At 38.4% G+C, this 24595-nt stretch overlaps 1 protein-coding gene and 1 long non-coding RNA gene across 2 annotated transcripts; one reads left to right on the forward strand and one right to left on the reverse strand.

Moving 5' to 3' along the window:
* Window positions 1-3503: 3503 nt before the first annotated feature.
* LOC133624935 (uncharacterized) lies at window positions 3504-10828 on the reverse strand. The gene is made up of 3 exons (XR_009818199.1): window positions 10712-10828; window positions 9072-9764; window positions 3504-3628 (listed from the first exon to the last, which is right to left on the reverse strand). It is a non-coding gene; the product is annotated as an uncharacterized LOC133624935 (long non-coding RNA).
* Window positions 8267-10208, forward strand: LRATD1 (LRAT domain containing 1). Its single transcript, XM_061990345.1, has 2 exons — window positions 8267-8387; window positions 9005-10208. The coding sequence occupies exon 2, from the start codon at window positions 9042-9044 to the stop codon at window positions 9894-9896; it is 855 nt and encodes a 284-aa protein (XP_061846329.1). The 5' UTR covers window positions 8267-8387; window positions 9005-9041; the 3' UTR covers window positions 9897-10208.
* Window positions 10829-24595: the final 13767 nt, after the last annotated feature.

The following is a 24595-nucleotide window of genomic DNA, read 5'->3' on the forward strand; positions in this document are numbered from 1 at the left end:
GAGACTGTAGATATGAGTTTACAAGAGGTTAGAATTTCTCATTATAGGCATGCCTGAAGTTTCCTGAGTGTAAGCAGCACAGCACCTATCAACAGTGGCCTGCTGTAAACTCATGCTCAGTCCCTCGGGGTCCTCCCAGTTTTGTAATCAGCAGTAAAATCAGAAAGCAGTTATCAGGAAAGTAGGATCCAGTTATTTTTTCAGCTTTGTAGGAAAGAATGAATGAAGCAGCTATTTTTGAAGCAACATTTTCATCTCAAGGATATTTCCCTCTTTACATTAAATAGTCTTTGTACTACATGAACAGAGATAGGAATCCAGGTTTCTTTGCCTTCAGGTGAGTACTCTAATCACTCAATTAAAAGTTTTGATTGTGCTTCCCTGAATTATTTCCTGAACGAAGGAAAGGTTACAAAATGATGACTGGAGAATAGCCAGATAGCCTATAGTATGTCTTAAATAGTAGATACACTTAAACTGAGTGACAGAGACTTAAACCACGATGGCAATACAGGGAACTAAATGCAGACTTTTCACACTGAAGATGAGTAATGTGTCCATGGTCTGAAACAGAAAAATGCTTCTATTTCTTTCTGTTTAAGTAAGAATTGTTGTCAGCAACCTAGTCCTCTGTGACATGACCGAGGCCACTAAGAGACTTTGTAGCACATCTGAAAAAAAAATAAACAGGTACAAAAGCAGTCTTGTCTCAAATCAGATAGGTTTTGTCTTTCCTCTTCAGTACAATTTTTTCTTTACCAAAATCAAATTAATTTCTTCTTTATTTTTTTTTTTTAGGGGTGGAGGAGGAAGTGCTGTCATACCTTATGCAACTTATCCTGAGTATATTCAAGTCATGCTGCATCTTCTGAAGTTAGGGATAAACATACCTTTTGGATGGCCTTTTGCTTCCATTAGTATTGAAGGAACAACACAGCTAAGTAAAATGAGCAGTAGTCTACACTCATTTATGCATTACACATAATATAGTTCATTAAAGTTTAGTACATTGCATCTCTAAAAAAATTCCTTTTTTGTAAACAATAGGTTTGTATGGACATGATAACACACCAAAAATAGAAGAAAACGGGGTTAACCTCTAAGTCTAATCAGATCAGACAGACTTTTATCTGGGAGAATGATATATATAAATAGACACTACTTGTATTTGAGACCCAAGACTGAGTTTAGAAGCAGGGAAAATGTTGTTTGGAAACATTACTGGAAATAGTATTGAATCTACAGATTTGGACTGCTCAATTCTTGTTGAGCAGAAACTGCTCAGTGCGGTCTCGAGGATTTTATTCAATACTTATACACCTTAGCAAACTGTATGAATTCTAATTGTATACATCTGTCATTTCTAAGCATCTAAGGATGTATTCTTTCTTTGAATGCACACGAAAGTCTCATTGGAATGAAAGGATAATATCTGCATGTATCTGGTGACAGTCTTTTCTGTATTATAGGCAGGAAGATGCTGGCCTGGCAGTAAAATTAATACAATTTTTGAATTACTTGGGTCTTCAGGATCGGACTCTGTATTTGAAAAAGAAAAATAGAGGCTAACTCAAAAAGGTATTTATATATTGCAAGGTATGATTCCCCTACTGAATATATTTCTGTAACTCAGTCAAAAGGGTTCAGCTAACATCATAAACCACAAGAAAAGAAGCTTGAACAGTTTATGAATAGCAACTGTCAGATAGATTCAATTTCTTCTTTGCTATTCAGTCAAGGAGTATTTGTTATTGCTTATAATATTTAGAAAGTCATTTTGGAGTTGAGGTATTGAAAGCCTCATAGATAAAAATATTTTATAAAATATTAACTAACCTAATAGAAAGAAGCATTGGGTGCTCATTTTATTTAAACATTTAATTTTCATAGGAGTCCTTCAGGGCAAGAGAAATATCATACATATTATTAAAAATGAGTAGAATTATAATAAAATGCAGTTACAGAACAATGACTTAATAAAGTATCCCAAGGCACATATGAAAAAAGAAAGGACCAAGAAAATAACCCTGTTCTAATAAATGCAGGCAAATTTTAGGTTGCAAACAGATTTTCAATTAAGAAAAAAAAAACACTATCATGGACAATGTCTCTATTCTTAAAGGGGAAAATAAAATTTTCATGTCTTATACTTGAGAAATCACTTTGCCTTTTCTTTTTCAAGAGCTTGGAAAACAGCTAAAACCAAGATAATAATAATTAAGTAATGAATGTGCAGTTAGATACATATTTATTATGTATTTTTATTAGATCATTTAGCGACAGAGTTAACATATCATTAATGGAGAGCCATACACTGAAAAGGTCATTTTTGTGAAGAACCACTGCTTTACTCCTTATGGTCAGATATTTCTAAAAGGGTTTCCAATCTAAAAAACCGATTAGGAAAGTGCTGCCTGCAATTATAAAATCTTGGTTGAAGAAAGTTGATTTGCCATGTGACAGTAGTCTAACTGATAAGATTACAATCAGAAGACAGTTATAAATACTTAAATACTTTTTTTTTTTTTCTCTCTATCAGATTATTTCCTGAAGCTGCACTAGTTTCTGGAGACTTTTTTTTTCCTATACAGATACTATGATATCATTTTATTTCAGATTTATTTGTAGCTAGAGCTAGAGGAGACTATGGGAATTTTCCTACTAGGCTGTTATTATCCTCCTTTTACAGAAGGAACAATGTAACCACTTGTATTAAAGCTATGTCAAAATCATATATTCAGAAGGGACCAATATTCGTGACTGTCTCAGTCTCAGAGTACCAGTTACAGAGTGCTAACACCTTTAAGAAAAGATGTTTTTCATCTGGCACATATTCAACATCTTGTTAACAGCAGTGCTACGAGTTTGAACTCACCCTGCAACTACATGGTCACAAGATCAGCTGTAAAAGAAGTTGAAGGAGTAGGTAGCTGGGGTTAAAGTCTGCTGTTAACTGGAATCCTCCTTTTCACGATTAAATATAATACATAACTGGATCTCTACTGAAAAAAAACCTCAAAACACACAAACATAAAAACAAGTCAAAATGTCCCCAAACACTGCATAGAAATTATTTTATTATATTGCATCTACTTGGACCAATATATGATTGAATTGTCAAACTGAAGATCAAGTTTGCTTTACCATAATTTTCAGGCACATAGCCACTGAAAAACAGATTCTGTGGCTATAATCACTTGGTTAGGTTCACCACAAGGCTAGATTATATTTTATTTTTTAGTAGAATTAAAAAGTAAAATGACATTTATGTAAATAGTACAAACTTTTAGACTATGTTCCTGAGCCAAACAACAGCCTGCATAATTGTAAATATTCTGCTATGAATAAACATAGAATCACAGAATCTCAGGGGCTGGAAGGGACCTCGAAAGATCACCTGGTCCAATTCCCCTGCCAGATCAAGACCACTTAGGGTAGGTCACACAGGAATTCATCCAGGTGAGTTTTGAATGTCCCCAGAGGAGAAGACTCCACAACCCATCAAGTCTTATCTGTTTGTCTGCTTAGCGAGTTTTGCTCTTTCTTTGCTTCTTCTGTCTCTATATGAAAATGATGGCATATCAGACAATTTTGGAATATTCAAAGTAACATTGAGAAGGAGATAATCCTGGAAATAAAAGAATCAAGAAATAAGATTCACTGTTAATTTACCTAATTTTATACTTATCATCAACATCCAATTCTTCAAAAATCATAATCCTGGGGAAAGCTTCTTTGCATATCATAGCAAGTAATTTAAGATTAACATACATATGCCCTCTAAAACAAATTAAAAAAATGTATGCCTATGTATTCACTTTCCATTCAGTGTAGAGAGACAGACATCTAAATGAAAATCTAGTCCCTGAGCTATTTTTCTTTCATACTTCAGTAAGTGAATACAATGCTACTGACAGGGCCCCGAGTGCACTAGCAAGACACACAAGCTCTTCCCTCACTTCCTTGGGGTTTGCTGCCTGTGTTCAAGATCAGCTCTGATAAGATGAACCTCAGATAAAATGTCTGGGAGAAAGAAGTTAATGATGAAGAGCTTTGACGTGGATGAGGTTTCAGTCTCTGAACTACACTGAAGCTCTGGCCTGTGCCTAGGCTTGGCAGCCTGTGTTGGGATGGCATTGTATGGCTGCCATGACCTCCTTGCTGGGCCTCAGCTGGCCCTTGTCCCCCACCCCTGCTATGCTCTCTTTTCCAGAGCACTGAGAGGCTGAACTTGGGGATGAGGGTATCCCCAGCTTTCTACATCCTGCTGCTTCCCAGCACCCTGCCTTGCTGCTCCCTGACACCTGAAAAGTCATGAGGCTTCCCTGTTTTGGATCCTATCTACATAACTGTCTTGGTCATGTTTCCTTGCTCCTTTAGCAGATGAGTTAAATCAAACAGTTGACTACAGAGTCAGGTCACAGATCCAAGGACCAACACAATTGCTATTAGTTGGTAGCACCGGCTTTTGCAAAAGTCAGATACTATTCTGCTATATAGGTTATATTCTGATTGAGAGATATATAGATATAGATATATATATAGATATATATATATATATAGGTTAAGGATTCAAATGGTTTAGAAATAATTCCTAATAGGCAATTTAGATGCAGCTACACAGTTTTGGATTTCTGAGAGTTCACATGGAGAATCATATCATTATACTATTCCTCAAGACCAGAGAATAGCCCCTGGCCAATTTTACTTAGAAGTGACCCTATGATTGCAGGAATCATGAAGTGAACAGAAGCCAGTAAAAGAGCAGAAAAGAGGCAATGATTGGCCACAATTACCTTCTTGAGTGAGTTTTCACATTTTAATATTTCACCACCACAGGATAAAAACGGTAGAAACTGTCCAAAGCTCAAGAATCAAAATCTCAGGACTTTTCCAGGCTAGTTAGAGAAACTTCAGCATGCCTGCTGCTTTAAAGCTTGGCAGAGCACATGTTCACCTGGTATATTCCACATCTGGGCCTTAGGGTCTTGTCTTGGTATATGGACAATATGGTATGAAAAGTTGTTTGCAAAAAGTGAGAAGCCCTACTGTCTACATCAGTTGGTCCAGATCACAGGATTCTCAAAGGTCTTATATCTCTGAGGCCTTAGGAACACTGAGACTGGAATGAAGAGTGTTGTCAGCAGGTCAAGGGATGTTCTTCTCACTCTCTATTTTGCCCTGGTAAGGTATCATCTGGAGTACTGTGTCCAGTTCTGGACTCCTCAGCTCAAGAGGGACAGAAAACTTCTGGAGAGAGTCCAGCACAGGGCCACCAAGATGATCAGGAGACTGGAGCATCTTTCATACAAGGAAAGGCTGCGGGAACTGGGGCTGTTTAGTCTGGAGAAGAGGAGACTGAGGGGAGATCTTATTGACATTTACAAATATCTAAAGGGTGGGTGTCAGGAGGTTGGGACAAACCTTTTTTCTATTATAGCTAACAACAGGATAAAGGGTAAAGGGATGAAGCTGGAACACAAAAAGTTCCACTTAAACATAAGAAAAAACTATTTTACTGTGAGGATGATGCCAGGGCTCCCTCATCCTTGCAGTAAAGAAGTTTTTACTTAAGTGGAACTTTTTGTGTTCCAGCTTTTGAAAAAATGTGTTGCCCCACCCTCTTGTCATACACCTCCAATATACTTGTATTAACAAGGTCCCCAAATAATCTCTACCATTTTTCTGTAGTGTCATTTAATTGCAGTTATATATATGTGTATGCTTATAAGTTTGGGAGGTGCGGGTTATTTGTTCATTTTAGGGGAGTCATTTTAAGGCAACCTCTTGACACTTCATAATTTAAAATTGGGACTGAAGAGAAACTGAGGGAAAATGTGCTTCTTGAGGAGTGGATGTAGAGCATAAAGCACTGATGAGACAAATTGTGCAGCCAAGGAAGCTGAAATTAAATGAGAAAATGGGTGATGGGGGTGGGTTGAAAAGAGTCCATGGAGAGCTATGGATTGTAAATGCTTCAGCAAGAGAATATCCTCATTAAGCAAACTTACAACAGCATGGAATACACAAAGAAACTGGTAAAAAATTTGCAGGAGATATTCCACCTAGACAGAAATGCAGAGCTTTACTTAGACCCAGACTCCTTCCTTCTGCACCTGCAGTTTTCTGAAGCAGTCTGTTCTCCACTGTTTTGCATGGAAAAGATGAAAAAAATGTTTTTGTTTGTTTAGAACTATCTAAAAATTACTCTACGTAGCCTTGATGATTGGCAAATGTGGGAAGTGTGAACTGTGTGAGTGCAATCTAGAAAGATGCAGACTTCAAATAGGAAAAATGTAAAGTGTTTAGAAAACAGAAACTGGTGATGAAGGCCTACGGAAAATGGCCTCCAACTTTGCCTAGCTTTAACAATGAAAACACTAACATTTACTTTAAAAAATCAAAATATTTAAAAGCTATTTTACAGCCTTAAGTCTAACATATTACAAGGTTTTCACAATTGAATTTCATACATTTCAGTTGGTGAAGGTCATGTCATAAAAGAACATGTGATTTCTGACAATCATTACAAAAGCGTTTACAGAATACCAGAGATTAATAACATCCATCTGTTGTGCTTAGTCCTGTGAAACTTTTAAATGCAGATATTAGAACAGAATTTAAAAAAAAATCAAATAAAGAAAAATTAATTTACTAGTTCTACAGACCCTGAACGCTGCTGTACATCAGTTTCATTCCTGTGAGTCTCAGGCTGTAGCCTGTGGGTTTATAAAACAAGTGAAGTCTGTAACAATCAACAGATTAGTGTAACTGCCACAGTAAAAATCCCGAGTTGTCAGTCTTTGGATGTCGTATCACTAAACACGCCCTTTCTTTTCTTACATTTATGATGTGATGTCTTTGTGTATGTTAAGAAAATAAATCATGAGAACCAAAAAATGCTGTTCTAGAAAGATAAATATTTGAATGGAAAAAGAAGAGAGTCATTCAAAGTAAACACGTCTATCAGTAATGTCAGTATTTCACCATTATGAACTTAGGTATACAACTTGTACCCTGAGAAATTGAAATTCAATATATTTATTTAGGGACCTATGTGTCTCTATCATGAGAATACAGTGATGGCATTATTATTCTCAGTTAATTAAATCTGAAGACTGGAAAGGGGCCAGCAGTGAAGAGAGATATTATGTACAGTCATTGAAAGCAGAAATACTTATGTCTGGAAGACAAGACTATTTCTACTGTTAAGAAAGTAGTAAATTTACTCCTAGGTAAAAATGGTACTTCAATACGATTCACACAGGAATAAAAGCATGTCATTAGAATTTTTTTGTGAGGCATCTTAAAATATTTAAATTCTCACTTCTCGGAAGGTCACATGACTAGAGCACAAAACTAGGAAGTCGGAACAACTAGGTAATAATCCCATCATTGACACTGCCTCACAGAGAAATAGTAGTCAAATGAACTAATCATTTCTGAGTTTCCTTTCCATAATGTGCAAAATTGGATGTAAAAGTGTGCACTGGTATTAACTACTGTCGATGACAGATTTTAGGTTTTATACGTTCTAGGAAGGCATGGACTGCTACCGTCAGGCACTTTCACTTCTTACTTCAGACAAGTCATAGGGCATCTTCTAGTCACAACAGAGGATTGCTCAGGACTGCTGCTTCAGTGAGGTGTGGAAAGACAAACACAGGGAGCCAACTCTTCAGAGTGGCAGCCTCCTAACATTTCAACATCCCATCTAGATGATGGCAAGAGACAGCGGCCTCCTTAAGGCAGTTCATCTCTTCCTAAAATAGGTGGTGCAACAGGCGAGAAGAATAACCTGTCGCTCCCGACTACAGAGAAACACAGAGGCTCAGTTAGACTGCAAAGGCAGAACCCGAGATTGTAAAGTTAGGTGAGGGGCATCTCACATCCACGGAGTGACGGACGGGGCAGCTCTTGGGACACGTGCAGCTCTCCAGATGAAGCCTGGGCGCATTTCTTTTATGGAAAAGGTTTTTTTGTTTGGGGTTGGTTTTTTTCCTTTTTCGTTGTTTTCTGTGCAGAGGTCGCTTTGCCGCGGCATACTTCGTTGATCCCACTTTCCTCCGGGCAGCCCCTGCCCCCGCAAGGTGCCCAGGGCGCGCCACAGCCACAGAGCCGTACCGGAGTGCCCGGCGGCGGCGGCACCCGTTCGGGCGGATGATGACGCGGCAGAGCGCGGATGCCGTCGGGCCAATGAGCGGTGCCGGGGCGGGCTCGGGAGCGGCGCCGCCGGTACTTATCCCCGCCGGAGGGGCCGCGCGGCCACAGCGGCGCGGCGCGGCGCGGGCGGCGGGGGCATAGAGCGTCACCGCCTCTGCAGCGCCCATGGGGACAGGACGACTTTAAAGGAGTTTGGGGGGGGTTCTGGCGCTGGGTGACCACGGGTACGGTGGAAGGGGCGAGAGAGACCTCTTGGAGGGGAAGGTGGGGGTCGTGGTGGTGGGAGGGGATGCTGATGCTAATGCTGATCCGCCTGTTCCCTGCGGGGTCCCGGCCGTGTACTACTCTAGCCGCCTTCACGCATGCAGCGCTCCCCGGTGCGGCTTGGCTGAATGCAGGTGGAGGGAAGGGCTCGGGACCCTCCCGGGCAGCTTTTCCCCGCGCCCCGGGAGCCCTCTGTCTCCCCTTGCAGAGCGGGGAGCGGAGGCAACTCCGTCCCCCCGCGTAGAGCTGGCAGGCGTCAGGAAGCAACCTTCTCCCGCGACGGTGGGAGCCGGGCGCTCCGGGACCGTGCGGCTCGGGCAGCTCCTCACTGCGAGTGCTGGGGAGACAGGACTGCTCTGCTCTGCCCCGCACCCCGAGGGCACGGGGAAGGGTCTGCGCTGGGAGTTTCTGCCTCGCACGGAGGGGAGGGAAGGAGTGGGGGAGGGATGGGGGCATAGGGCGGTATCGCCGAAGTCTTTTGTGCCTTGATTTTTTTTCTTTTCTTTCTTATCTCCGTTTGCTCTCTCCTTTCCTTCTCTTGTTCTCTCTGTCCCTGCCCACCCCACCCTTCCTTCAGATCCGGCGATTCCTGCCCTCGCTTCGCCCTGTCATTGATGGGAAATCAACTGGATCGCATCACCCACCTGAATTACAGCGAGCTGCCGACCGGGGACCCCTCGGGGATTGAGAAAGACGAGCTGCGCGTCGGGGTGGCTTACTTCTTTTCGGATGAGGAGGAAGACCTGGACGAGCGAGGCCAGCCAGACAAGTACAGCGTGAAGGGCTCCGGCAGCCCTGGCCAGGAGACGCCCACCCACCACCTCCACCACCAGCTGGTGCTGAACGAGACCCAGTTCTCTGCTTTCCGCGGCCAGGAATGCATCTTCTCCAAGGTCAGCAGCGGCCCCCAGGCTGGGGACCTCAGCGTCTACTCGGTGTCAGCCCTGCCAGCCCTCTGCAAGCCGGGGGACCTCGTGGAGCTGCTCTACCTGGGGCCGTCGGAGCACCCGCCGCCGCACTGGGCAGTGTACGTGGGCAGCGGGCAGATCATCCACCTGCACCAGGGCCAGATCCGCCAGGACAGCTTGTACGAGGCGGCCGCGGGCAACGTGGGCCGGGTGGTGAATAGCTGGTACCGCTTCCGCCCGCTGGTGGCCGAGCTGGTGGTGCAAAACGCCTGTGGGCACCTGGGCTTAAAAAGCGACGAGATCTGCTGGACGAACTCCGAGAGCTTCGCCGCCTGGTGCCGCTTCGGGAAACGGGAGTTCAAAGCCGGGGGGGAGCTGCAGGCTGCCGCCGGCACCCAGCACCAGCAGCAGTACTGTCTCAAGATCCACCTGGCAGAGAACAAGGTGCACACGGTGAGGTTCCACAGCCTGGAGGATCTAATACGCGAGAAGCGCAGGATCGATGCCAGTGGCAAACTGAGAGTGATTAAAGACCTGGCCATAGTGGATGAGAAAGAATAGGGAGCAGCCGCGGGTACATGGCTATCTTCTTCTGCCCTGCCCGGGGAGAGCAGCCTGCCACAGAGACAGGAGGCTGCACCCTATTTCCATGGGACGCGACTGGAAGCAGGATCCATGGCAACATTCCAAAAAACCAGCATTCTTTATGCCCATAGCCAGTATTTTGTTTGGCTTTGAATAGCATTAATGTTGAAAGAGCGAGCGAGGAAGAAAAGAGGGGGGAGGTGCAGGAAAGCTGTTCTCAGAGTATGTGGACAAAGTCTCTCCTGTCGATCGATTCTAGCAACATGCCAATAAAATTTCAAATTGAAATTTTTTCTTAATTTTTATTTCATGGCTTTAATCCATGATAAGTTTTAAACATCTGGGGCCACGGATGTGGATCTAGGTAAATGAGTTTCTAGCTAATATATGCCTTGCAGCCAACCAAAAGCATCAGTCACACTTTACTAACTGGGAGGGGAAGGAGGGTTTGGGTGGGAGGGGGTAATGCCTGTTTGTTCTGTTTCTCAACATTGTTGATTCAGCCTGTAGCTGCAACCCAAATTTTGTCCCAGCCAACTCTGGCAAGATACTAATGGGAAAATGCTTTCACATATTTGGTTGAAATGTATCACATTTAATATACTTCTTGTCTTTTGCTTTCTATTTGCAGCTGTTTCCTAAATGTCATCATAATGCATAAGCTCTTTCCCCTCTTCCTTCCTCCTACTCTTGCTGTCTTTCGTTTTTGTTTTGGAAAAAAGTTGATGAGCAGCTATTTTCCTTAAACTAAATTCATTGGTTTAAATGGTGTATTTTGAAGAACAGTATACCTGCTGTTGCTTTTCAGATGCAGCCTCTAGGATATTGTGGTTGAACCATGGATTTGTGTCACTGTGGTGAATCTCACTGCACCACTGCTTCAATACCTCTTCATGCACAGGTCAACAGAATCCTGCAAGAAACAAATAGGTTTGAATTCTGCATGTTGCTTCATTGAAACAGCAATTTATAGCGTATTGACAATTCCACTTAATGAAAATAGTGGCCAAGTACATCTTGCATTTCTAATTCCAAGCAACTAAAAACGCTGTTCAGTCTAAGTTTAGAAATCCACAGCTGCATTTAAAAGATGCCTTTTAATGTGATGTGAGCAATGCCTTGTCTGTATTTCAGATTCTGTCCACTCATTGCTTAATTCTAAGTTTTGAAGTGAAAGATCAGATTATTAAATATATATAAAAAACCTAAACATGTAAGTATTATATTGGGGCATTTCTAGAGCTGTGTTTTTCTTAAATTATTCTGAGCTGCATAAAACTTGTAACAGTGTTTTGTCTTTGCATGTTTCAGTACTGGAAAGAAAATGCATTTGGTTTTGTCCCTTCTTCCCACATCAATGTCAGATGGCAGAACAGAAGTAGTACCCCTTTTCTGTATATACAATACACTCCACCCCCTATCAATGTACTGTATCCTGGCTCCTTTTTGTATTAAACAATGTCGTAAGCAACCTTGTTGCAACAGTAATTTCATTTCTGCAAAGTGTTTACCTTCCATAGCTGAAGCTGTGAGGGTGGAGTGTACTTCATTATAATAAAAGTGACAGAATACCTGTTTAAAAAAAAAAAAACACCCAAAAGAATAAAACACCCCCTCCCCAACTGCATCCCTTCAGTGAAGGTCATTTAACTGGCTTTGTTTTTGCTGGTACACTTGGCAAAGTTATTTGGTAATAGGCACTGTCACTCTATCCTCTCCCCTAAAGTACCTTCCTTAGTACAAAATAGGGTAAAGATGTGAAAAATGTGAATTGTCATTACTGTCAAATTACTGCTTAAATAACCTCTAATCACAGCATACTTTTTAATAAATGTGTAATATTTTAGCTTTATATTAGCAATTGTTGCTATCTGATAATGAGAGCTTTTTCCATAGTGTGAACAGAGTCCTCTACATATTATTTGTATATCTTAATTATTATACTGCATCAGATGTCCCTAATTGCCTGTTAGAACTATTTTCCCTATATCACTTGTTGGGATCGCTGTTGGATTGCAGAAAGACACTGGCTTTACACCCAAGGCACTTAGGGAAAAAAAAAAATTAAAACTTGTAGGAGAAGGAAAAGTGGGGAAAAATGTATTTTAATTTCCCCTTGTGAAAAATATGCATTAGAGAACTGAGATTGGAAGAGGCAGGGAGAATTACATTATGAGGGAATAAATAACAATGTTATGAAGACAAAGAATGAAGCAGAGTTACATTGTTATTTTTGGTTTCCGGAATGCTTTTTCTTCAAATTGCTCTGCAATTAATAATATAGAATTAGAGCGGGGATCCTTGAAGAGACAGCATTGGACATCCTTGCTAGTGGGAATATAAGATGTACTGACTTTAAACTTTTCACTGTGCTTTTCGAATGCTCCATCACTCTCTCTAAACAGCCATTTTAACCCTGAGGGTTTTGGTAATGATTTACTAACCTGATTGATAAACACAAGAATTTTCCTTATATTACCTAGATGTAGAACAGTATTTTGTGGTTACGTAAAGGAAGTAACAGGAACTAATTTATACTTATTTGTTCAAGCTCTGTCAGGAGTCTTTGGCATCACTCCAAGTTTTTACAGATAAAGCTAACAACCAAATTAAGGCCTTGGTCCTTTGCATAGGGTCTGGAGAAAATGTATTGAAAATATTCACAGATGGGATTAACCTAGGATATATTATTGCCATGACTATGTTTGAGTTAGCAGTCTACTATTAACAGCAGATCGCCATACAAATCATTTTGTTTTTTCCTTTCTTTAGATTTCAGTCAAACTTACTGACAGCAATCTGATCCTGATTCATAGTCCATTGAAGTTAATGCAAAGGGCTCTCAATGACTTCGGTGAGCTTTGGATCAGATTTTATTGTTTAGGAAGTGGTTAAAATTTGTGGACCTTGAGAAGAAATGAGGTATAAGATGGCATTTCAAAGACCAGAAGGGCCACCTTTCTTAGATGAGAGACAGGGAAAACAGGAAATACGGTGAAAATAAGAGAACAAAACAGAGTGGCTCTGAAACAAGCAGCGTTAACCAGTAGGGAAACAATGAAAAAGACCAAGTGAAAAGTAGGTATAAAAAGTACTTCAGTGCCTTGAAACAAATGGAAGGCAGGAGAGCAGTCAGTTGCTACAAAGGCAATGATGTGAATGACTGACAGGTAAAAAATGTAATTGATTATACTCATCTTTCAGGATCAGTGACCTACTGGAGTTAACATTTCCATTTCCAGCAGTAAAGATATTGACAAATTATATTTGTGGAATCTGTTTACATTCTTCAGTCTAGCTACCTAGGGTAAATATTTATATCTCATTCATTGCTTTTGAAGTACTGACTTGCAGTATGACTGCAATATCAGAATACTTCACACATCTTTCTTTTGGGTCATGTTTCAAGCTTTCTGTTAGCTGTTTGGATAGCAGTTCTAAAAATTTCTTTTGCTCAAATATTACTTTCTTTTTGAAATGCAGTCTTTTTAATTGTTTTGAGACTAACATTTTATTAAAAATGTGATTCATGTCCTCTGGAAAAACAGTTTTTGTGAAATGTTTGACTGTCATGACCAAAATGTTTACTGGTTATTGACCGTGCATATAGGTTTAGGACTGTAAAGGTAGCAAAACAGTTTTTGTCAGTTAGATTTTGTCTCCATCTTACATTTCCAGGTTACTTTTGTCTAATTTGTTAAGATTTCTTTCCCCTCTCAAATCATTCTGGTTGTATGAAAAACCAAACCAAACCAAACAAAAAAAACCAAAACAACAAAACAAACCCCAAAAAACCTACAAACTCTCACCGTGTATTTTTTAGGGCAATGTACTATTGTGGATTTCAGATTAAAAGCATGGTATAACAAGATACAGGCTTCAATATGTGACAGGAATTGGCCCTTCATCTGTGCTAGAGTGTGTGTGCTCTTAATTATCCAGTATAATTTCATTTTAATTCTTTTCATATTCAGGTAAGTGATGTGCAAAAATCCATCAGTTTATAGACCTGTTTATGGGATGTGTTGAACATCTGTAACTCCAATCAATGTTGTCTGGAGTTGAAGGAATGCGCTGAATCTCAGTCAAGACATACAGCATAACTTGAGGGATCAGATACCTCAACCTTTCCAATTACTAACTCTCTGCAGCTACAGAGGAGGAAGGGGCTGGAATAGATACTGCTAGGTTTAAGATATGGTTATTTTCTATGAAAGATTTCTACTAGAGCAGCTTAACACTATTCTTTCCATAATTATACTTGACTGTGACAAAGAAGTTGTATGTGTTACTGTTTATGCTGTGCAAACTGTGTTTTTTGCTCTATAGCCAAGAAGAAAGATGAAAGACCCAGTCCCAAAGAATTAATCCAGTAGTATATAAGGAGGTATGATTGAGATTCTATGCTGAGGGCCGTTTCACTGCAGAATCAGTGTCTAAAGGATAGTAATATATGACCAGTGTGATAAGTGCTTCTGTTAGTTCATGAGTGTCAATATTTCCATGGCAAGTCTGGAATTTATTTGCTTACTTTATTATTATGAAATATTAAACTTCTTTGTACTTTGAGTTCAAATTTGACATGTAGAACTGCCCTATGCTCATGGATCTTGTGACACAATGTTAGCTTAATCTGTCAGATTGTTTTACAGTTTTATTATAAAGAAAATTAATGAATACTGAGATCAGATACTTGGCTGAACTACTTGTAAATCAAAAAGACTGTAGTGTAGATGTTAGGGTGGAAAAAAAACAATGAACTAAGAATCTTCTTTTATTTGTCATATCAGTGGATTCACTCCAGATTATATAGATATAATCTGTACAGATATAAACTATCAGTGCTGATTGGTTATTTTGTTGTGACTTTTTTTCTTAGTGGTGGTAGCACTCTGCATTATCTCTTTTGCAATCTACTATTATCTTGTCTAAATAATACAAATTCCCTGTGAAGTTCTGTGGGGTTTTTTTTTTTAATATTGAAATGCCACTATGCCATTGAAATTAATACTTACATTAACCATAATTACCTTTGAGAATTAACCTAGAATTTTTCTTATTGGATTTATAATTGAGCAGCTAGCAATATGCACTTTCATTTCTGAATATTAAATATTTTGCTTCAAGAGTGAACATGTTCAGGTGGATGTGACTAGAAGAATCAGACCTTAGATTAGCAGAGCCCATCAGATTGAGGTTATACTTTTATATGGTGATGCTTTTTCACCTTTCGTTTTGCTTATTTTTGTTTTGGGGCACTTCTGATTCTGCAGATAATCCATGTATGTAAAACTGCTTGTCTGTTCAAGTGTCTGTAGGATCAGAATCTTTGAAATAGCTTCATGTGACGTTTAATTTGGGCTAAAATCAAGGAATAAGTTATCCAGGATCACACCTCAGCATCAACCTCCTGTAGAATTCAATGGAAAACTTACATGTATGCTGTCTACTAGATGGACTTTAGTTGCATATTCTTATTTGTACATACAGTAATCGTCTATGCAAATTGGCATTTTCCTACGTAAATTGGGTTAATGCTTTTCAAACAGCCCTTTAACTTTCTCTTGTATGGCTGTGTGGGTACATGTATTGGGTATAAACAGAAAACTAGGTTTTATTGTAGGGGCTTGAGCCTCTAAAGACATTGTAGAGACATTGTAGAGCCAATGTCTCCAACTATTTTCACAGAAACTCAGGTGGAATTTGGAATCAACAAAAAGGATAGGAGAGTTTGCAGTTAAACTTTAGGCTGTTCAAGGAAGATGTTCAGAGCTAAGCTTGAAATTCTTTTATTTCTTTCTCTTCAAGATGTATGAGGGTGCATAACCATGTACCAGTCATACATAAAACCATTCACACTGTGGAGATCCATGCTAGGCAAAATGGGATGAGTAAAATATTCAGTGTCTCGGCAGCCATAAGTAGCAAGTAATTTATCACAGTTTAAATGCTATTTGGATACAGAGCGACATTGGAAATCTATTCTTAAAAGTCATGTTTTTTAAGCTCATAAACTAAGCAGCAAAATGCTTATAAATGGGAGTCTTCAGTAATCCTTCTTGGTAACTACTGTGCAGTAGAGGTAAGAGCTCGTTTCTAGTTTGTGTAAAGAGTAACCTTGATTCAAAAAAATTAACATGGGGTAGAAATTATGAATAAATGAAGCGATCAAACCCCAGATTTAGTTCTGACATGACACTGTCACTGCTGCAGGTAAATAAATGGCAAATGTTTAACAGTGTGAGTAAATACAAACTGCTGCATTGTGACACATCTTCACAGCAGAGAACTTTATGCCAGAGAAGAAATATTCCTTGTATGTTGTTCAACGTGAGTAAACATATTCACAATCTGGTCTTTAAAATGGATCTTTTTTTTGCCATATGTTCCTATTGTTTCCATATGCCCTTTCAGTTATCTGAAAGCAATATAAAAACTGAGCCTGAAAATTGTTTGTAAATATTTAGGAAGAAATTTATATGCATATAGTTATATAACTAATAGACATACTTGTATATACATAGACATATGCATATTGTGTGTGTATATATTATGCATACACACAGAGAAGAATTCTTGAATATTTTGTTAGGATTGGTAATAAATTGCAGTCATTTCACTATGTATATTTTCAGTGCAACAGATGGGTACCCAAGACTTCACTGACAGGATTTTAACACTGTTCAAATATTTGTTCTTCAGGGTATACCATGGTCATCTGATATCAAGAGAAGTGAGTTAAATATATGGGGTCAGACATATTGCTACTTACTAGAGGAAAAATATCAAGGATCACTACACTTGGCAATAATGGAGTACCCTTTTAGAATGAATTATGCTGCTACTGACTTGTGTATTAATAAATAAAGAATGCTCCAGTGAAGTATCCATCCATCTTTCTCCTTGGTATATTTTAATGGGTAGTGCCATAAAGGTTCAGGGTTTTTTTATAATTTGAATATTTTCCCCTTCACTGTAATATTTTAGAAACATAACACTGAAATTAGCTGTGGTCTTTTGTTTAGATATGCTCAGCTATTGTTGTGTAATTGTTCCTAAGTAAAGAGGTGGATGGCACTGATATTCCTTGAGGTTTCTCATCTTATCTTTCTTTGAACTTATATGTTTCTTTCTGTCCTGGTTTTGGCTGGGATAGAGTTAATTTTCTTCTTTGTACCTGGTACAGTGCTGAATTTTTTATTTAGTGTGAGAATAATGTTGAAAACACACTCATATTTTAGCTGTGGCTAAGCAGTGCTTATTCTAAATAAGAGGTGCATGAGAAGCTGGGAGGGAGCGTGGCCAGGACAGCTGACTCCAATTAGCCAAAGGGCTATTCCATACCATAAAATGTCATGCTCAGGAGTCTATGAACTGGAGGGAATTGGTGAGGAGAAGCAGATTGTTGTGCTGGGACTGGCTGGGCATCAGTCAGTGGGTGGTGACCAATTGCATTGTGTGTCTGTCTTGGATTTTATTTCTTTCTCTTTTTGCTATCTCCATTTTTCAAATTATTATATTTTATTTTAATTATTAAAATGTTCTTATCTCAACTCATGAGTTTTACTTTTTTTTTTTCAATTCTCCTTCCCATCCCACTGAGGGGTCAAAGGAGCAAGCAAGTGGCTATGTGGTCCTTAATTGCTATCTGGGGCTAAACTACAACAATTTCAAAAGTTAAATGGTGGGACTTTGACAAGCAGTTACTGTGGACTTGACCCTTCCATTGAACTCATTGGTGAACTTTCACCAATGTTATTTGGGCCATAGTTAGGCTAACACTGACTGCTTTTTGAAATATTACTTAATGGATACAGGGTGAAAATCATCTCTATCACGAACTGCAAGTGTTTTGTGTGGACTGGACTGCTCAATCATACTTCTAAGTCCTTGACAGATGAAATTTCATGTCAAGAACTAGAATAGCTTGGTTATTCGGCATCCTCACCCATGACAGTTTTGTGTCACCTGATAAAGGATTTCAGATGTTTTTACCTCAGAAAAATTCTTCCTCCTCATTAAACCATCTGTGAGTGATAAAAGGCCCTTTTCCACGAACAAGAACATCACTAGAAATCGTTGTTAGAAATCGTCAGAACTGAGCTCTTGCCCAGAGAATGCAGTCATTTCCAGAGGCTGTGAAATAAAAGGAATTCACTCACTTTTCCTGCTAAAGTCCTCTAATAAAACAAATTTATTGAAATAAATACATAAATCTATTGCTACTGAATGTAGACCAATTATAACAAATGATGAACCACCATAACATTAAAACATTAAAACACGTGACTTAGGATCAGCAACAGTTACTTTTAAGAAAATTAGTTAAGCTACAACTTCATTAAACAGAGGTACCTTACATGAATGCAAGGACCTGCTAATCATAGGAATATATGATACAACTCTGTTTATTTTCTAATATTACATAGACCTACTTTACCTTTAAATTCAAACCTTGTTAAATGATGTGTCTGCCTATCTGACAGGTATTCTGGATTAGTATTTCCAGCCTGTGCTGACTTTATACCATTGATTCTTCAGTTAGGTGTAATCAAAGGTCATTAATATTGAAAAGTTCACTTTAATTGACCCATCGACTCATTTTAATTATGGCAATATAAAAGAGTGTCAGGTGCTAGAACCCTGCACAAAGGGTCAGTTAATATGCAGATTCATCCTGGCAGTAACATTGCCTGGGTCCCATTAGCTTTAGCTAAGGGCTGTAAGAGAGTTTCCTTCTTTATTTCTTTTCAAGTTGGAGGAATAGGAGAATAAAGATTGGCAGAAGAAAAAGGTTCTGAAAAGAAAGTCACGCTCAGCAGAAATCCTGGGCTGTTCTTTTATGTTTATGCTTTGTATACAGATAAACTCAGAAACATGCAGATAAAACTTTCACTGTGTTAGGAGAACCAATTATAGAAATGATACCCTTTAAATTTTGTCATACCAGAAGCTTGCATATGAATGCTGAATAAAGAGGATAATCTTTTGCTTTTCCATTTCACAGCAAGCTAGTAACTTTCCTTAATCTATAGGAAGCCAAAGTTGAGTTCATTGTCTACTGATAATGTACCCCAAAACCAATAGAAATGTCAAATGTTTGCATACTGCAAATGATATCAGCACCGAAAGCCTATCCTCAATTTCATTCTCCTGAATCTCCTACACACCTTTGAGATTTTAATGACTTTCCTAAGAATAATGTCTAAGATAACGTGAGTGTAAATAAAGCAGGAATGTAAAATGTCAGAGAAAGAATTCATTCCATGTTCAGCTATCACTATTGTGTATTTTTTATTTCATTGAAACGGGAATAAGATTTGCATCTATATTTAGGGAGCTTTTTGGTTTGCAAGATCCATAGAAAGACCTTTTTTTTTTTTTAATCCAGGTCTGCTTTACTGAAACAAACGATACTAAGAAAAATGTACCATTTTGAGTTTAATGAAATTGTCACATTTTCAGGTAAACTTAATTCACATTCTTTAACCACTCCAAATCTTATATGAACTAGTTGCAGACTGAATGGCTCAAAAACATGAAAGAGTTTTGTATTAATTTTGTTCATAGTGGTCAATGTTTTACAAATACAAGTAGTCATTTGTGGTGCTTAATACTGTGTCCAGTTTTGGGACCCTCTCTACAACTGAAAGAAAGTTGTAGTGAGGTGGGGATGGGTCTGTTTTCCCTTGTAACAAGCAATAGAACAAGAGGAAATGGCCTCAAGTTGTACCAGGGAAGGTTCAGGCTGGACATGAGGAGGAATTTCTTTACTGAAAGGATTTTCAAGCCCAGGGAACTGATGGAGTCACTGTCCCTCGAGGTGTTTAAGAAAAGGTTGGATGTTGTACTTAGGGAAATGGTCTAGTGGTTGATAGGGCTGTGACAAAGGCTGACCCAATGATTTTAAAGGTCTCTTCCAGCTGAAATGATTCTATGATTCTGTCTTCTTGGTAGTTCACTGATGATCTCTCAGACTAGTTATTTTTTCCAATGTCAAACTTCTGCCACCTGAACATGAAGCTCCCATGCAGACTCCAGTCAGAACCTGAACATTGTAGACGGTGTAAGTGGAGCTTGGAAAATATTACTCTCATATTTTAAAAAGCTTTCATAGCTGTAAAATAAATATTAGAAAACAAAAAATTCAATATTGCATCCTACTAAAATATATTAGTATTTTTAAAATATAGTTTAGCGCTAGTGTATTACATGTGAAAAAGGTATCTGCTAAGCAGTTAATCTTAAAAATGAACCCAATATATCTTGAATGCAAGATGTAGAGGTTGAAAACGTATTTCTTAAATCTGATTTATGAGCTAATCTACCTCTTCTCAGTGAGGTTTCCATTATCATTTAAATAAATGTGTCCATGTATATGAATGCTAGTGGGATCTCTGTTATTACTTTTGTTTGTGAGTATTTATGTGTGAGAGTAGTTCTGTGTGATTGCGGCTAACTACTACAAGGATACTGCCATCTCTGTTATCTTTACATTGAGTGGGATCATTAACTGTTAGCCAGGAAGGAAACAGTAGAAAAATCAATGCCACTTTGGTCAGAGTAAAAACAAGCCAGGGTAGATAGTAGTGAGAATCATCCTTCTGCAGATGCCATTTCATCCACTGTATGAATGGGAGGGAAACGAGTAACTGAATGATGAAAATGCAACAGCAAATGGAGAGAAAGATCAATTCTAGGACTTTCCAGGCATACAAAATAGTGTGTTGGAGATGGCACAGTATCACGCATAATGGTCATGCCACTAGGGCCTGTACTATCATATCAGCCTCACAAACAATTGCCAATGAAATGATGTTTAGAAATGTCCTTGCAATTCCCATGGTGTCAGTGTCATCAGGTGATGTAAGTATAAAATATCCAATATAGCCAATCAGCTTAGCTGGTTATTTTTTTTGGTTAGCTGAAAAGCATCCCATTTACTCTGAGACTCTGGTAAAATACAAAGTTTTGTTACATATAGATCAGATTCATCTGATCTCAGCCATTTTGAGCATTTAATTGGGTGTTTGAGAAGCTACATCATGCCTGCTTCTCCCCTGTCTATAGAAAGTGTCTAGCATAGCAATGCTCTTACTTTTTGTACTGTAGTTAAGTGGGACAAAAACAGACTGAGAGGCTCTCATTTCCCTCCTACTCCAATTTTTTCACCTAAAAGTTAAATGTGAATGTAGTTAATGTAGTCTAAGTTACTCATCTAAGCAGTAGAGAGAGTACCGTGCTTTCAGAGAACAACTCATCCTATCTCAATACATGTGTAATAAAATCACAATTTCAAATGCCTTTCTCTCTCTCCATTAGAGTTTACACAACTAAGATTAGCCAACTGCTGGAGTAGCTCAAATAGATGCGATTAACTGAGAAAAATATATCCTGAAATTACATATTTTCTGATCTCTCGAGAAGAGCACTATTTTGTCAAACCTCAGACTAATAAAGTTTCATTTACTGAGTTTGAAAATTCTGTGTGATCCCAAAACAATGGTAGTCTTAGATTGTAGATAAAACAATATTTAACAAATAGGTAGAAAGTCATAGATATTACATCATAACTGTAAACCGTATTAGTTTTTAAAAAGATGAAAAGTTTTTTAAAACCTATTCCTGAATAATTTGCCCATTTTTAATCACACATTGAGGAAAACCTGCTGCCCTCTACTAAGTTTAGAGAGCTCAGTCAATTTCTTTAAGGATTTACCAGGAACTGATTGCCAGAGCATCTGGACATCTTACAATAAATTAAAAACAAATATTAATTACAGAACTATTCATTCATATGGCTCAGTGCACTTTAGCTGCCTTTTATTTGTCTCACAAAGGATCAACATACTGACATGTTATTTAATTGAATGCTTGATTGAATAAGTAAACCTTACACTACAGTAGAGCCTGCCAAATTTAAATTCTGGTGGTCTGCCAGAGAAATAGATTTCCAGTGTGAAGTCCCACCACTGATATCTTAGCAAATGTTAATATGATGGCTCATTTTAGGAGATTTTAACTTTTATGCAGGGAAATAGTGTGAGAGGTATTCTAAAATAAAGCTGATTTCCATAACACTCAAAGATTTAAATACCATTAATGAAATCTTCAAGTTTGTCTGAACAAAAATATAATATCAACACATATTTATGAATTTGTGTTTTATGCTAGTTGTAAGATTCTGTTAAAAAGAGAGAACAGCTACATTCTATATTTGCTGAAAATTCTTAGATAGTTGTTGACATTAGTCTTACCTCAATCTTAGGTAGCATACATGCAGACAGGCAGAAAACACATAGTTAAGTAATATAGATTACACTTAGAAGGATGTCCTGTGCTAGTACAAACAAAGAAAAATAAAAAGCATTAAGAAATTATGCATCCTTACACAGTAGTGGATCCTCTAGGATATTATGCTCTGTATTTCTGTAGATGATAGGATGTTCAGTCAGCCAGAGATATATTCATTTGTCTTCATCAAAACTGATTTAGTTAGTGTTAGTGATGGTCAATAGAACAAGAAGACAGCAGATTGCATTTCAGAATGATGTGTAAGAAATGAACGTAACCATTTGTAATTAACATGTTTTAACACCTCAGTTTAGCTGTTATTCAAAATAATTCCAAAAAAATATTTGAAAGTGAGACAAGAGATTGTAACAGAGCTCTGAGAAATCTCAAATTCTGAGTTGAGGCCCTGATGTTAAGCTAACATAAGATGAAGAAAGGTGAAGTTAGGATACAGCTAAAGGCAGTCAGAAAGCCTAAGTTTTATATCTTTAACAGCACTGTAGTTTCTCAAGTATTTTGTTCATATATTCAAGGACTTCTTCATTAACTAGATTCTTTAATCTAAAAAAGACTAAAAATATTTAGTCTTTTGCAAGTGGTTTTTTTCTTCTGTGACATATAGTGTAGCCCATTTTATAACATAACTGAAAAGTTTTGTTTAACAGAATTTGTGCAATCCCATGATCTCCTCTGCTTTATTCCTGGGAATGTAGTCTGCGGCTCATGAGGATATGGTGGCAGACAGAGTAGATGTTCTGTGAAATATATTTATGTATAGCAGAAAGATTAGCCTTTTTTCAGGATTAGACATGGTTATTCAAGTGATTCCATTCTTATGGTCCAAAACAGTTCACAAGCTGCAAACTCGTCATTGAAAAGGGTTATAAGACGCCCATCTTTCAGGGTTTGAAACTGCTGCTTTCTGTTAGTGGCAACATTGAATTAATTTCCCGATTTTTACCTAGTACTTTTGAACTAATTGCCTTCCTGTCCTCAAACTTCAAAGTTAGTGTAGCTGTTGCTTTTCTTCAAAGGAAAGATAATCTTATCTGTCTTGATGGAAATGCCATTTTGTATTCTGTCAATGCAAATTTCTTTGACAAGACTGGTGACCTGTGGATGAATGCTTCATTCAGGCAGCAGGTGGTAGACCGTTTTTTCCCCTTTTGTCATGTTGTTAGATCAGCACATTCTGCTCACAGAAGTAGAGATAAAGGCCACAAACTTTCAAAGACAGTCTCATATTCTAAAACCATAGAAACACTTTGTCACACCTCTTCATATCTTCTAAGACAGAAAAAGCTGTTATTTCTCAGGTAGCTTGCTCTTGGTCTGACAGTTCCTTATAATGCTTGCAAACCTGCTTTTTTTCCCAGTCAGTCAGCTTTGGAATCTGGTGAAGTGCAATGAAAACTGTTTTCTGACATAACTTGACATGTGCAATTTTGACCCAGGCCTGAGTGGTTACAGAAATAATTTTGATGAGGACAGTAATTTCTTTCCTCTTTTGTCCATAAACATTCCATCTTACCTCACCTGTCCAGTCACTCCTGGCCTTATTCTGAAGTGATGGAAGATAAACATAAGGAAACACTGCATCACTGTGCAAGAAATCAAAGAAAATTCAGAGGCATTAAAAAAGAAAAATGTTATTGTGTTTTCTGTTAAAGCATCATCCTGGAAAGCAAAAGTCCTGCATTCCTGGACCTATTCCAGGTGATATTCAGTACATATAAGTAAGCAGCAATTTAATAAAATACATGATCATCTGGAGCTGTGATCAGAACCCAAAACTGCCTGTAGAAGCTGGAAGAGTTCAAGCCAAAGTCCATCAAAATCAATAGACACCCTTTCATCCATTTCAAAGGCTTTTGAATGAGTGCCAGACTTGCTTCTGAAGCTCTCTCTAGACTCAATTTGTCCATGGCTATAGTATGACTGTAGCTGCCATAGCAGAGAATATGAAAGAAACTACTTAAAATGGGGAAGACATTGAAGTGCTAATGTTGCACAGTTCTCTAGGATCAAAGGTGAATTTATGTAACAAAAAATTCTAGCTATCTTTCTGTCGGTTCTCTTCTTGGGTTAGGTCCTAGCTGACAAATTTTACCATACAAGACGATGACAGGAAGCACTTCTATACCCTTATTTCAATGCTCATCTATACTTTTCCAAGTATGCTGTGATTGTATAAGGTCTTATTGATCAGATGTCATTAATCACTCTATCAAATGACATTGAATAATCATATTTCCTATCTAGAAAGAGAGATTAATAAAGAATAGCTAGATTAAAAAATGAGACACAGAAATCTTAAATGCTCCCTTGGTAAATTTCACACTTGACTGAAAATTATCTAATGAAAATAGCTGCCTGAGAAA

The sequence above is a fragment of the Colius striatus genome, chromosome 2, assembly GCF_028858725.1.
Source record: "Colius striatus isolate bColStr4 chromosome 2, bColStr4.1.hap1, whole genome shotgun sequence".
In the NCBI taxonomy this organism is placed as follows: domain Eukaryota; kingdom Metazoa; phylum Chordata; class Aves; order Coliiformes; family Coliidae; genus Colius; species Colius striatus.

Coding starts and splice junctions, on each gene's coding strand:
- LRATD1 (XM_061990345.1), top strand. CDS start 9,042: ATGGGAAATCAACTGGATCGCATCACCCACCTGAATTACAGCGAGCTG.